This window comes from Symphalangus syndactylus, chromosome 14 (genome assembly GCF_028878055.3).
Source record: "Symphalangus syndactylus isolate Jambi chromosome 14, NHGRI_mSymSyn1-v2.1_pri, whole genome shotgun sequence".
NCBI classification, from domain to species: Eukaryota; Metazoa; Chordata; class Mammalia; order Primates; family Hylobatidae; genus Symphalangus; species Symphalangus syndactylus.
Window position 1 is genome coordinate 117,242,174 of NC_072436.2, and position 14,153 is coordinate 117,256,326.

General features: G+C 52.0%; 1 protein-coding gene across 8 annotated transcripts in view; it reads right to left on the reverse strand.

The window, feature by feature from the left end:
• The window catches only part of CRAMP1 (cramped chromatin regulator homolog 1), a 66,347-nt gene that overhangs the window by 37,785 nt on the left and 14,409 nt on the right, over positions 1-14,153 (reverse strand). For all 8 annotated transcript variants that reach the window (XM_063618413.1, XM_063618415.1, XM_063618411.1 and 5 more), the window contains 2 exons: positions 8,591-8,744; positions 3,037-3,120 (listed from right to left, as the gene is read on the reverse strand). In XM_063618413.1, the coding sequence (XP_063474483.1) occupies positions 3,037-3,120; positions 8,591-8,744 (238 nt within the window). The remainder of the gene's footprint in view (positions 1-3,036; positions 3,121-8,590; positions 8,745-14,153) is intronic.

A 14,153-nucleotide genomic window follows, 5' to 3' on the forward strand; every position in this document is an offset into this window, starting at 1 on the left:
TCAGCTGCCCTGGTCATCTCCGCTCACCTGAAAGGCTGGCACGCCCCTGCCTGGCCCCCTCCTCAGGCAGGCCCACTACCCAGCCTCTGCCCAGGTGATCTGTCCTCCCAAGAGCTCCCTCCTAGGTCCCCCAGCGCCGGCCTTCCACTCATCCCTATCTGCATGGCTCAATAGCTGCTTCCTGCAGGCACCACACCTGCCCGCACACACTTCCCTCCGGGCTCGTACTGACAGTGTCCGGTGTTGACCCTCCGGCCCACAGTGTGGAACCCCCAGGGCACCCAGGGTCCGCAGAATGAAGACTCCGACACCCTCTGAGTTTCCTGGAGCAGACGCCCCATTTCCTGTGACCTGCTCGGGACTCTTCACTATCTTCAAGATGTGCAAAAATGCAACTACAGTACGTTAACGGGAGAAACTAGGTGGTGGGTACTTGGGTGTTCACTGTAAAATTCTTTCAATTCTTCTGCATGTTTTGGGGGAAAAAAACTCCACAAATTACCAGGCTGAAAACCAAAACCAAAGACAGAATTGTCAAAGCAGCCAGAGACAGACAATGCACCTCGCACGGAGAAATGAGGACATAGATGACCACTGACCCCTCTCATCAGAGCAGCACAGGCCAAGAGGCAGCAGACAACGGTGTCAATGTGATGAAAGAATGAACCCGTCAGATCAGAATTCTCTATCCAGCAAATACATCTTTTAAGAATGAAGACGAAATACAGAAGTTTCAGATTAATAATAACTAAGAATTCACAGCCGGCACAACCGCATGCAAAAAAATACAGGAGGTTTTTCAGAAAGAAAGGAAACAAAGCCAGATGGAAACGGAACTTCAGGAAGGAATGAAAAGCACCAGAAAGGGCTCTCATCACCAGGCGAGGCACCAAGAAAGGAACCGGTTGCGGAAACCGGCCAGGAATGGCACGCCACAGGGCCACCGTGCCCCACCTCGCCTGCTCCCGGATGAAGGGTTGGAAGCCTGGGTGCAGTGTGCCCCTCACTCAGAAACCGAGTCATTTATTTTCATCAAACTTGAGCATCCTCATGAGGCAGGAGAATAGGGTCTAGAGGTAGGGAACCTGAGGCCAATTCACGCCGACTTCCTAGAACTAAATCAAAAGGAAAACCCCAACTTTCCACACCTAAGTAACAAAACGACCAGATATGCTACTCCCTTTGCACCCCCCCCCTTCTTTCTTCATGGCAGATGGGAAATTGAAAGTATCTCTGATTGGTTGCAGAAAGCAGAAAGCAACCAGACATTTAACACAGGAGCGTAACTCTGTAACTTCATTTCAGCCTGATTGGTTGCTTCTGCTAGGTTTGAAAAAGTCTTCCCCAAGACTGGGGCCAAGTCGTCCTTTGCAAAGAAGTTTAACTTTGTAACCAGTTTAGCTTCTGATTGGTTGTTTTCCATAACCAATCAGATGCTTGCATAGAGTGTAACCTTTGTAACTTCACTGCAGCCTCTGATTGCGGGCCACTACTTCATTTACATAGGGTGTACACCAAGCAGCCAATGGGAAACCTCTAGAGGGTATTTAAACGCCAGAAACTTCTGTAAAAGGGCTCTGGAGCCCCTACGTCCGGGCCCACTCCCACCCTGTGGCGTGTACTTTGGTTTTCAATAAATCTCTGCTTTTGTTGCTTCATTCTTCCCTTGCTTTGTTTGTGCATTTTGTCCAATTCTTTGTTTGAAATGCCAAGAACCCAGACACCTTCCACCTCTCAGAAACTTCTAGGGAGGAAACCAGAACAGTAGTGGTGCAAAAGGACCAGGAAACAAGGAGTGGGAACACGTGGTCAAGATGGGGTTTTCCTTTATCTGGGGAAGATGAGAGCTGGGAGAGCTGTGGCGTAAACTTGGGGCCTGGGATGCTTCCTGAGGCTGAGAAAGGGCAGATGAGAGGCGGCAGGAACAGGCATGAGGAGCTGGGACACGAGGGCCACAGACATGAGTGCAGGCTGGGACAGGCAGGCTGGAGGAGGGAAGAGAAGGAGTGGCTGGGCCCACAGGGGACAGACCCAGTGGGGAAGTGCAGGAGGGCAGGGCCTCCCACACACAAACGCCCCACTAGATTGCAGCAGCCACCCCGCAGGACACAGCAAGGCATGGAGGGGCAGCAAGGGGTCAGAGTGTGGCGCAGGCCTGGCACAGACAGGGCGACTGCTCCGTATCTGTCCTCTCAGCCCCACCACCCGCCCTGAGCTAGCTGTGACATGCTAGCTGGCGTGGTCGTGCGGTATCCCACTGAAGAGGGGGGATCCCCTACAGTGCCCACTGGACGGCCCAGGCATGCTCTCTTCTATGAAGTCAGGCAGAAGAGGCAGGGCTGAGGGGCGCTGGGCACAAGCGCCTGGTAAGGCTACAATGTCCCTACCTAGAGGTCGTGTCAAAAATGTCTAAAGGGAATCTGCTCCCGAGGAGACGATCGGAGCAAATCCAAGCAAGGCCTTGCGTGAGGAAGGCCTGGGTGCGTCGCAATGTCTCAGAAGCCCAGGCAGTGCGGCTGCTCCAAGTCAGAGACACCCAAAGGAGACTCCACAGTCATATGTGGGGCAACGGCCCTCGACAGAAGCCCTGACTGATATTTTGGGATGTTTTAGAGAATGTGAATATGGGCAGGAAATCAGGTAAGATCACTACACCTGTTTGGTAAATGCTAAAAGTCTAGGTGTGACCGTGGTATCAAGGCTATACAGGAGAAATGTGCTCTGAGGTGATGCCGGTGGAGGTATTCTGGGCTGTGGCGTGACATCTTACAGTCGAGTGGAATGCAGAGCATGTGAACACATGTGTGCATGCGAGCATGTGTACACGTGCATGCAGAAAGAGAGCAAACGTAGCCAACGTCAGCAACGGGTCCATCTAAGCTAAAGAGCACGGCCGCCATCATATTCCTCACCTCTTCTATTAACATTTTTTCAAGATAAAAGTTAGAGGGAAAATACAAACAACTCTGCTCACTAAAGCCTAAAGGTGACAAGGACAGGAGGAGCCGTGGGCAACCCCACAGGCAGCGTACTCACAGCCCCCGATCTTCTTGCGCAGCTCGCCATAGCAGATCAGGCCATACAGTTCCTGGGATGACTTCTTCAGGCCTCGAGAGAACACTGAGAGACAGAAGAGAAGGCGGCTTTAGAGAGGGGAACGGGAGGCGCTGCCTGGCTCGGGCGTGAGACCCACGTCGGGCTCACGTGGTGTCTTGGATCTCCTCCCTGTACCTTGGTCATGCAAGCTGTCAACCACAGGAGACACTGGGCAGAGTGTATAGAACACAGTGCTGTGTCTGCGACTTTCAAAATAAAAAGTTAAACCAAAACAGGGGGTTAGAAATTTACCCCGATAGGCAGAGGAAACGTCCCCTGGAGGAGAAAACACAACACTCAGAACAGCTGGTACTCGTGGAGGCGGCGGATGTGGCCAGCACTAAACCTGTCATCCATCTCTGCACACAGGTGAGGCCAGCAGCCCTGCAACCTGGATGCTGCCTTCCTGCCTCACCTGTGCCCTCCCGGACAGTGGATCTGCACAGCCCGGGCCCAGGCGGGAGGAGGAGCCAAGGACAGGTGCTCACCCCTGCCTGAGGCCCATTCTCCTTCCTCAGTAAGGGGCCCTGTTTGTTTGTTTTTTTTTTCTTTTCTTGGAGACAGGGTCTCACTCTCTCGCCCAGACTGGAGTGCAGTGGTGCAATCTCAGCTCACCGCAACCTCTGCCTCCCAGGCTCAAGAGAGTCTAGTCTCCTGCCTCAGCCTCCCAAGTAGCTGAGATTACAGGTGCACACCATTATGGCCTGGCTAATTTTTGTATTTTTAGTAGAGACAGGGTTTCACCATGTGGGCCAGGCTGGTCTCGAACTCCTGACCTCAAATGATCTACCTGCCTCAACCTCCCAAAGTGCTGAGATTACAGGCATGAGCCACCGTGCCCAGCCAAGGCCTCTGTTTTATTTGGGAGGCAAACAGGATGCGACATGGACAGCTGGTCATGGCTACACCACTGGAAGTAGTGGATACTTCCAGAAGCCTCCTTAAAGAGCCTGATTTGGGCAGGAGGGTTCCCCTTTTCCCACCCCTCTTTCCTCAAGAGCCACTGCCTGCAGTTGTCACCAAGGACAGCCAAGCACAAGAATGGGAGGCACCTGGGTCCTGCCCGCCCTGGGCGCCAGCCTCTAGGCGTCTCTGCCACAAGAGTGAATTCTGAGGCGCTTGGGCCACTGGTATTTTGCATTTTGTTACTGTATTACACCAGACCTAATCCTGCTAGAGAAACCAAGTGACAACACAGTCCAGGCCCCTTTGGATCACTTCACAGAGCAGGGGTGAAGGCCATTTGTCCCCTCTACTCTCACAATTGTCCTCCCTAGTTCTCTCCTCAGAGACCTGTTCTCAAGGCCCTAAGACTGACTGGTAAATGGAGAAGCAGGCTTTTAAGATATGAGGAGGATTCTGGACCATGGGTCTTAGACACAGCTAAGCACAGGCCAACTGCTCTCAAAGGCTCTTCTGAGAGAAAGACCTAAGACCTAAGGGCTCATCAGACTTTCTTTTTTTCTTTCTTTTTTTTTTTTTGAGACGGAGTTTCGCTCTTGTTGCCCAGGCTGGAGTGCGGTGACGCAATCTCGGCTCACTGCAACCTCTGCCTCCCAGGTTCAAGGGATTCTCCTGCCTCAGCCTCCCAAGTAGCTGGGATTACAGGCAGGCGCCACCACACCCTGCTAATGTTTTTTTTTTTAAGTAGAGACGGGCTTTCACCACGTTAGTCAGGCTGGTCTCAAACTCTTGACCTCAGGTGATCTGCCCACCTTGGCCTCCCAAAATGTTGGGATTACAGGCGTGAGCCACCACGCCTGGCCTCATCAGACTTTCTTAAAGGAGCCCATGACTTGGGAATCTTTAAGATCCACTATTCAGTAGACAAGCAAAATGTGGCCATCCACCCAATGGAAAATTATCCAGCCATAAAAAGGATTGGCACACGCTACAACACAGACGAACCCTGAAACCCGACGATGAGTGAAGGAAACCAGGCACAGAATGACACGTAGCACATGATCCCATTTCTATGAACCATACGGAGTAGAAAGATCCACAGAGACAGGAGGTAAACTGAGGGCTCCCAGCACCGGGGCACAGGGCTTCTTTCCGGGCAATGGACGTATTCCGCAACTAGAGAGTGGCAACGGGTGCATAACCTTGTAAGTACATTAGGAACCACTAAGTTGTATACTTTAAAAGGGTGAATAATATCCCCACTTCTAAAATATATTTTTAAAAGTCCACTATTTGAAATGGCAAAAAGAAAAAACCCACAACCCAGAAAGAAGAGAGTAGCACCAGGAGCAAGACAGTGCAGACAAGGGACCCCTGGGGAGGTGGGACCCTGGGACAAAGCAGGGCTTCCGGGAGGTGTCCCTGATGCCCCGCCTGGCCCCACGGCCTCCTAGGTGGCACCTCAAGTTTTGTTACACACTCAGGGACAGGAACCAAGCTCACCTCCTCCAACTTTGAGTTCGTGAAGCAAAATCTCCACCGAGCAATGGACAGCAGCAAGGAGACGCGGATATGCGTGGAAACCACGGGAGATTAATAAGACGAACACACACGCAAGGCCCCCAAGCTGGGGGTAGAGTCAGTCCCTTCCACGCTCCTCGCTTGCCACCACTCTGTGTCTCACTCCACCCGATGAGTCAGACAAACCCATATGAAGTGCACACAGTGTGCTCTTCAAAACTCCAAACCACAGGCCAGGCGCGGTGGCTCACGCCTGTAATCCTAGCACTTTGGGAGGCCGAGGCAGGTGGATTGACTGAGCTCAGGAGTTCGAGACCAGCTTGACAACATAGTGAAACCTCATCTCTCCTAAAAAATATAAAATTAGCCAGGTGTGGTGGTGCACGCCTGTAATCCCAGGTACTCGGGAGGCTGAGGCATGAGAATCGCTTGAACCTGGGAGATGGAGGTTGCAGTGAGCCGAGAATGCGCCATGGCACTCTAGCCTGGGCAATAGAGCAAGACTCTGGCTCAAAAAACAAAACAAAACAAAACTCCAAAGCACACCAAAAATACATGTAACGTGAAAAAGTTGCCACTCTGTTTGATGCTCAATGACAGTCCATGGAGCCAGTCACTTCAGAGTGTCCTAGTGGCCTCCAGCCTCATGCTCCTGTTGGGCAAGTCAGCATCGGGTGCCCCAATGCCGCTGCACACTGGCACGGAGGCAGGCAGCCCTGCTGAGGAGACAATCAGAGCCGTCAGAGAACCCGGGAGAACACGGGAGAACAGTGAGCTCAACAGGAAGAAGGCACATCATGTGGGGTCACGCCAAAGACGCACAAACAGGAGACAACAAAGCTGCAGGAGCCTGCTGTGCCAGGTTAGGAAGAGAGGGAAGCACAGGGGCCCACACGGAGAACGGGAAAGGACCTGTGTCGGGTGTGACCCCCCTGAGAGGTGTGAGGGAGCATTTACCCTTCACGCTAGGTGGAGAGAAGGGCCAAAGAGGAATGAGGCCTCCTCGCACCAGGAAGTTCAGGATTAGGAGGTTGTTTAACAGGGACAGGCGACAAAATTAGAAAAGAAATGTTTGCTTTGACTGCCTTCTGAAATTGACATGGGAGAAAGCCTGGGTTGGCAAGTAGAATATGCATTTGAGCCTCCTAAGAGATAAGTCTACGCCAGGAGCCTGAGGGTCCAAAGACGCTTCCCACCCTGCCCGCAGGTGGTTCAAGCAAAGCAAGCTGGACCGAAGCTCCTGGAATCCCATCCCTCTCTCTATACCTCATCTACTAAACAGCTGCCCAGTCCCCTCCACTGCTGGCCAGCTTCCCCCATGGAGAGCTTTTCAAGACCAGCCACAGTGGATGGCAGATCCGCTCTCATGGACTGACTTTTCTTTCTTTCTTTTTTTTTTTTTTTTTTTTGAGACGGAGTCTTGCTCTGTGGCCAGGCTGGAGTGCAGTGGTGCAACTCTCCTGCCTCAGCCTCTCGAGTAGCTGGGAGTACAGACGTGCACCACCACGCCCAGTTAATTTATTTTTGTATTTTTAGTAGAGATGCGGTTTCACCATGTTGGCCAGGATGGTCTTGATCTCTTGACCTCGTGATCCACCCGCCTCTGCCTCCCAAAGTGCTGGGATTACAGGCATGAGCCACCGCGCCCAGCCTGAACTGTCTTTCAAAAAGGCACTAATGAACAATGCAAAGGACAGACGACACAGGAAGAGGCCGACAATGAAAAGTCGGTGCTGCGTGCCACTCTGGAAGGCACAAGGCCACTCACCACAACCTGACATTAATCACAACAGCCTTGGATGACGGGATCTGACCAGTGCTGAGATTTCAAATAAACAAGTGAGCTGAACATGAGAAGACCAGCACATGCATCAAATATAGGACAAAACGGAATTGATGTGCCATAAATAGGTGAAGTCAGCAGAAAATCTTACATTAATGGTCACGTGGATACCAAAAGCAAACAAACAAAACCGCATCGGCGGCAGACCCGAATCAAGGGGTGCCCCTAATGTGCAGAGACCAACAGCCGTTTCCATGGATCTCCAGAAACAGCGACAACCTCCCAGTGGAGGTTCTTCAGTGGAGAAGCTGCGTGGTGGGCAGGGGGTGTCTGCGGCTCTCAGGGCTCTGCCCAGTCACACAGGGGAGCTGGGTCCTGGCTCTTCCCAAAGCTCCAGGCAATGCTGATGCACCATGTTCAAGATGCCATAACCCACCCAGACGACACCACAGGAATGGCCAAGGCGAAGGACTTTAGGTCACCACAAGGCACAGGCAAGGGCACAAAGACTGGCAGCATGGCCACAGTCCAGTTACCCTGGGTCAGAAAGTGATACATCTGAAAGAAGGGTCAGAAGGCAGAGGAGTGCTCTGGGGGTACATCTGGAAGGACCATGCTGTGCGTGAAGCTACAGGAATGAAGAGCAGGGCCCAGCACAGGAACGCTGCTGGAGAGGTAGTTCTGATAGGCGGAGGCAGGAGGCAGCTAAGCCTCACGAGGACAGATATGGTGATGGACAAAGCATCATCCGGAGAAGCCACCAGTAGCCAAAGGGTGCTCTGAGCCAGAAGCCAGAATTGTATCTGGGGATGACTTGGTCCCGTGACTGAAGAAGGGTCGACACAGATCTGGGTCCCAGTATAGAGGGCGAGAGGCCTGGAAAGGCTGGCCGTCCCCCAGGAAGACCAGCGCCAGGTACGGTGCCTGCGGCCCAAGCCCCTTGCTGGACCATGGTGCTATCATTTGCAGTGGAGACCACAGGCTTCAGGTGCGCCAGGGACCCAGAACTCACGCACACTCAGTCACTGGAAACACACAAACCATAGCTCAGAAAAGCAGTGGTGAGAACCCTGGAGCATGGGATGAGGGCCATTTCCTGGCAACTTGGTTTGACCATGTTAGACAACACACGATCAGCCAAAGTGCTGCAAGGCGAGGAGCCCCAGGCTGAGCGGCTGGTGAGAAAATGCCAGAAAGCAGGTCCAGCGGGCTTGCTGGGAGCTGCGCTCTGAGCAGAAGCTAGCCCTGCCTGTGGGCACCCCTGAGCCTGGCCTGCGGCACACTCACCATGGTCAAAGTCGATGTACTTGGTGATCTTGTGCCAGGTGCGGTAGTAGAAGTGGCGGACCTGCTCCTTGTTCTTCACCATGCTCGCCGGCTTGCCTTTCTTCTTGTACTTCAGCGCAATGTTGTTCTGAATCGCTTCAAAGTCTTTCCCATGCTGGAAAATAAATTCCAAGATAAATGTAGAGGGGTTAAAACAATGCAGCTTCCTGTGCGAGCTGGACCCTTTCCAAGGCTCCGAGAAAGGAGAAAGGAGACAGGCTGTGGTCAAACAAGCTGCCCTTCCAAGCTCTTATCTGTGTATGAACTTAAACTTGGATTCCCTAGAACCTTAGGTTTTAATCAGGATAAAGGAGCAATGGAACCAGGAACAGAATGATCAGAGCACATGGATACTAAAGATGCAAGCACCCCAGACAGGGGAAACATAAAGCTCATCACTTGGACAAATGGTTTAATTGCTAGAGTTCTTCAAAGATCATGAAATGAGACACTTCCATGAAGAAAAGCTTTGGAAGAGAAGCAGTTATGGCATCTTAAAGAACAGACCAGAAACATCCTCACTGCTTTAATCTGACAAAATATATTCCATATTCAAACAAGGACAGCAAACGTGAACATTTAGTAAGTGAACCGCACAGAATATACTCTGATCATACCTGGAGGCCAACCCTTCTTTGAACGCTTCTTTGCAAAAGCTGAGTGTAACTTAGATTTTCAGAAGAGAACTTGTGTTCCACAGAACAGCGTCACCTCAGTGCTGCTTCAGGCACTGCCATAGAGAACCTAGTGTTTGATCATCTCATCAAAGCCAAGCTCCTAAGTACTGGAAGGGCTCAGCAGTAACCAGCACCCTTAGCGCCCAGGTCTTGGTTTCTCAATACCACTTTGCAAAGGGAAGCTGGGCTCCCAGGAAAAACAGCTGACTGCAGAGCAGCGAGCAGCCACTGAGTCTGGAATGCCTAACGGCACCAGCATGTGAGAATACACTGGCAGGCGATGGGGATGTGAGAAGAGGACACAGGAGCCAGCAAGAGGCTCCCCAGTGGCCAAATGGGGAACCAATGGGGCGAGAAAGCCAACAATGGCATGATGGATCATGACCCCCAGAATAAAGCCAACATCTGCTAGTCTACATGGGTGTAGGTAACAGAGTAACTGCACATGTGGGGGAGAACGCAGGGCTCTTCTTGGCACAGGACTTCCAATCAGCAAACATAGAAAGAATAAAGGAAACAGAAGGTCCTCACTGTGAGCAAACACCACAGTAACAACTGCTTCAGGGAAAAGGCAGCAATGGTTGCTGAAACCAGTGGGAGCAAAGAATGATGAGAAACACGGTATTTACACGCCTCAAAGCCAAGCCATGACCCAGCCATGGTGAGACCTGGCAGAGGCCGCCTGAGGGCAGTGACCAAGGCAAACACCACAGGACGGAGAGAGAAAGAACACCACGGGCCGCCAACTGGATGCACCAAGGACACGGTATCACTGTTGTGCAATTCTTGACAGAAATGCGTAACATAGAATCATGAGGAAACTGCAGATCAACCCAAACTGACACAAGGGACGTTCCACAAACCACCGCGCTGTGAGTCTCCACAAGTGTTGAGGTCATCAAAGACAAAAAAACATGCAAACAAAAAACAAAAACCCAGGAGCTGCCCCAGGTTACAGGAGACTGAAGAGTTTGGGCAGCCGAGTGCGGCGTAGCGTCCTGGCCAGGCTGGACCTGAGTGGGACCCTTGCTAATCTGAATCCTGCCTGCAAATGAGCAGGCAGGGCTGTGTCTGTGCTCATACCCTCACAGTGCGGCTGCCCTAATGCTGTGGAGGCAGGGTGGAGGGGACCTGCTTTGTGCTGTTTTTGCAACTTTTAAAAAGTCTGAAACGTTTCAAAATGAAAAGTTAAGGGAGCCAGGTGGTGGCTCGTGCCTGTAATCCCAGCACTTTGGGAGGCTGAGGTGAGAGAATTGCTTGAGCCCAGGAGTTTGAGACCAGTTTGAGCAGCATAGTTAAACCCCATCTCCACAAAAAACTTAAAAATCAGCCAGGCACGGTGGCACATGCCTGTAGTCCTAGCTACTTGGGAGGCTGAGGCAGGAGGATCATCACTTGAGCCCAGGAGGTCAAGGTTGTAGTGAACTAAGATGGCAGCCCTGCACTCCAGCCTAGGTGACAAAGCAAGACTGACTCTCAAAAAAAGATGCTTTTTAAATTAAAAAAGTAAAAAACATGCTGATGGGGGTAAGGGGTAGTAACTGGGGAGCAGGATCCTCAGGGAAATGAGAACCTGGGGACTGCTGGGGTGCTGGCCCCCAACCCTGTCCTCCTCAGAAGATTCTTGGCAGCTGGGGGACCGTGAGGTGAGCGGGAGGGGCCGGACGGGAGGTGGCACTGTGCTTGACACACTGACACATTTTAGGATCTGTAACTCCCAGCAACACAGGGGCTGAGGGAGGTGAAGACAGAAGCTGCTGTGGGCTGGAGGGTGGGGCTGGAAGGCTGGCACCCCAGTCTGGGTGCAAAAATGAAATGAAAAATTAAAAACTTTAGAAAAAGTAAACCATGCTCATTGTTTTCAAAAGGAATGGCAGATAAAGCATAAAGAAGTGAAGCAGCATGTGAAAGGCCTTCCTGCAGGGTCCAGGCAGGCCCAGCCCTCCCCATGCTCCCTGGGCCTTGGCAAGAACCACGATGAAGCAACTTGACAGCCTCTGCATGTCACTGCGGGGTCGTCTACTCAAGAGGTTCCCTGAGAACCCGGGTTCCAGGCCTCCTGCTCACGTGTTCTTAACCTCCGCTGCCTCCTAAAGTCCCGGGGCATCTGTGTTGCGTCTGCCGTGTGTCTCCAAGGCAGCAAGCCCTACCAGACAGAAGCTTTTCTGTATTCTCAGTTTGGCGAGAGTGCTCTGTCCTGAATCAGGAACCAGATATGCACATGCTAACGGCAATGAGAACAAAAGACGGGCAGGGCTGAAAGTCTGAGAAAGTTGTCTGGGGTGAAGAAACAGAAACCTGCAGTGTCCACAGAGCTGTGGAGATGGTAACAGGCTGAGGATGCCCCCGGCTGCCTGTGCAGAGACGGGGAAGGCCTCGGTGGGGACAGAGAAGGAGAACACCGCAAAGCACAGAGGCCAGAGCTGAGGCCACAGCCATTGTGCAGACAGTGAGAAGGAAGCACAGGACGCTGGCTGTGTGGCTGTCAGGTAGGAAATCAAGAACCGTATGGCAAAAACAAGCATGGAGGGAGGACAGGAACAGGAACATGAAATGAAGTCAGGGCTGGGTCTGTGCAGACCTGCCAGAGAAATGGAAGGGTATTCAGAGGAAGGAGGCAAGTGCCCTGCCACAGGTGAATGCCCACCCTGCCACAGGGAGAAGTCTGGACGGGCCATAACTGCACAGGCGCCAATTTGAGCATGCCCAGCACTACCCCAAGTAGGGTGCACAGGGGCCGCACTCTCGTCTGAGGAGCAGCTGAAGCAGGAGGGAATTCAGCCCATGATCAGGAGTGACCAACTGAGGCCCAGTGATGGCAGTGGGGTCCCTGCATCCAGTCAGGCCCCAGCCAGCCTTGCTGCACCCCTCCCAGGGAGGCATTAAAAAGGCAGCGGTGGCCATGACAACATGGTAGGAGCTGCACTTTTCAGGGCAGAGGCCTGTGCCCAGCCACCGTCACCCCACAGCTCGAGGATTCACAGCCACACCTGCCACCAGCCAGTCAGCCATACATCAAGACCCCAGCAGAAGACCACCTAGTTTTGATGAGACACACAATGCAGAAATGAAACGTGTTAGGCCAGGTGCGGTGGCTCATGCCTGTAATCCCAGCACTTCAGGAGGCTGGGGCGGGTGGATCACCGGAGGTCAGGAGTTCAAGACCAGCCTGACCAATGTGGCGAAACTCGGTCTCTACTAAAAATACAAAAATTAGCCGGGTGTGGTGGCGGGCACCTGTGATCCCAGCTACTCGGGAGGCTGAAGCAGGAGAATCACTTTAACCCGGGAGGTGGAGGTTGCAGTTAGCCAAGATCATGCCACTGCACTCCAGCCTGAGCAACAAGAGCAAAACTCCGTTTCAAAAAAAAAAAAAAAAAGTCCTCTCTCTTGCCCTCGCTCTTTCTTATACACAAACTCAGATACAGAGAACCCACAGCAGAAAGCATTACATGATCAGAACAGCCAACTATTAATTATTATTACTAATTCAGGATTTCAGAATCCTCAAAAAGCATCTACCCAATAGAAAAACTCTTATGAGCAGCTTAACCCAATGGGAAGGAAACGAACTAAACTGCTTGAATAAGGGTAAAGGGTGGGTCATTAACAAGGAACTCCTCCTCTGCTACTTTTAATGGACAACCACATCTCCTGCTCCCGGGCACCCAGACCCTCTTGCAGAGGCTGCAGTCTTGCCAAGGAGGAAGGGCCACACCACAGGAGTAATTGTTTCAGGCAAGAATCAGCAGTGGTTTCAGGCAAGAATCAGCTGATTCTGAAAACATTCCAGGAATGGCAGGTCTTCCAAGACCAACAAACAGCTTAAAGGCACGATTTGGGGCTCAAATCTACACAAAAACAGCCTCCTTGCTGTACTCTAGAACCCTCCAAGGGAAGAAAAGGAGCACACGAATGTGTTTAAACGGCTTCATATCTACTGAAATGGGACTCATGCACACTTGTCTTTGGACAATCATAGTCAAGCCACACTGTCACAGTAGTCCGGTCCACCTGGGGTGGGCAGAACCTCACCTGCAGCCCAGGGCGGAAGCGACCCTGGCCACAGCATGCACCGTAGTCAAGTTTCATGCCCACATTTACGAGTGCCTCCTTTTCTAATGCCTCTCCAAACACCTCATGCCAGAGCCTCCATTTCTTTCTTGAGCATTCTGCTTCCCAGGCTTGACAAGACTTCTCCATCACCCCAATTAATTAGCTATTAAAAGAACAAGGCTCCTGGGAGGCCAAAGTGGGCAGATTGCCTGAGCTCAGGAGTTCGAGACCAGCCTGGGCAACACAGTGAAACCCCGTCTCTACTAAAATACAAAAAATCAGCTGGGCTTGGCGGTGTGTGCCTGTAGTCCCAGCTACTCAGGAGGCTGAGGCATGAGAACTGCTTGAACCCAGGATGCGGAGGTTGCAGTGAGCCCAGATCGCACTACTGCGCTCCAGACTGGGCGACAGAGTGAGACTCCGTCTCCAAAGAAAGAAAAAAAAAAAAAAAAAGAACAAGGCTCACTGATAATGAACCTACTTCTAATACTGTATGCCAAAGAAGCAGCCTAAAGTATGAAGCGTGCACACCGATGTTCACCACAGCATTACTTACAACAACAGAATCGGGAAGGGTCTCAGTCGTCCTTAACCACACAGGAATGGCCAAGCAGAGCAGTGGCTGGCCAGGGCCTCAAGGGCCACCCTGTCTGGTGCAGCTCTTCAACTCTGCCACTGCAGTGGCATCAACCACAGACAGTACATCGACCCTGGCCATGGCCGTGCTCCAATACGATGTTTTTACAAAAGCACACGGTAAGTACACAGGCAAGGAGAATACTCACAGGAAT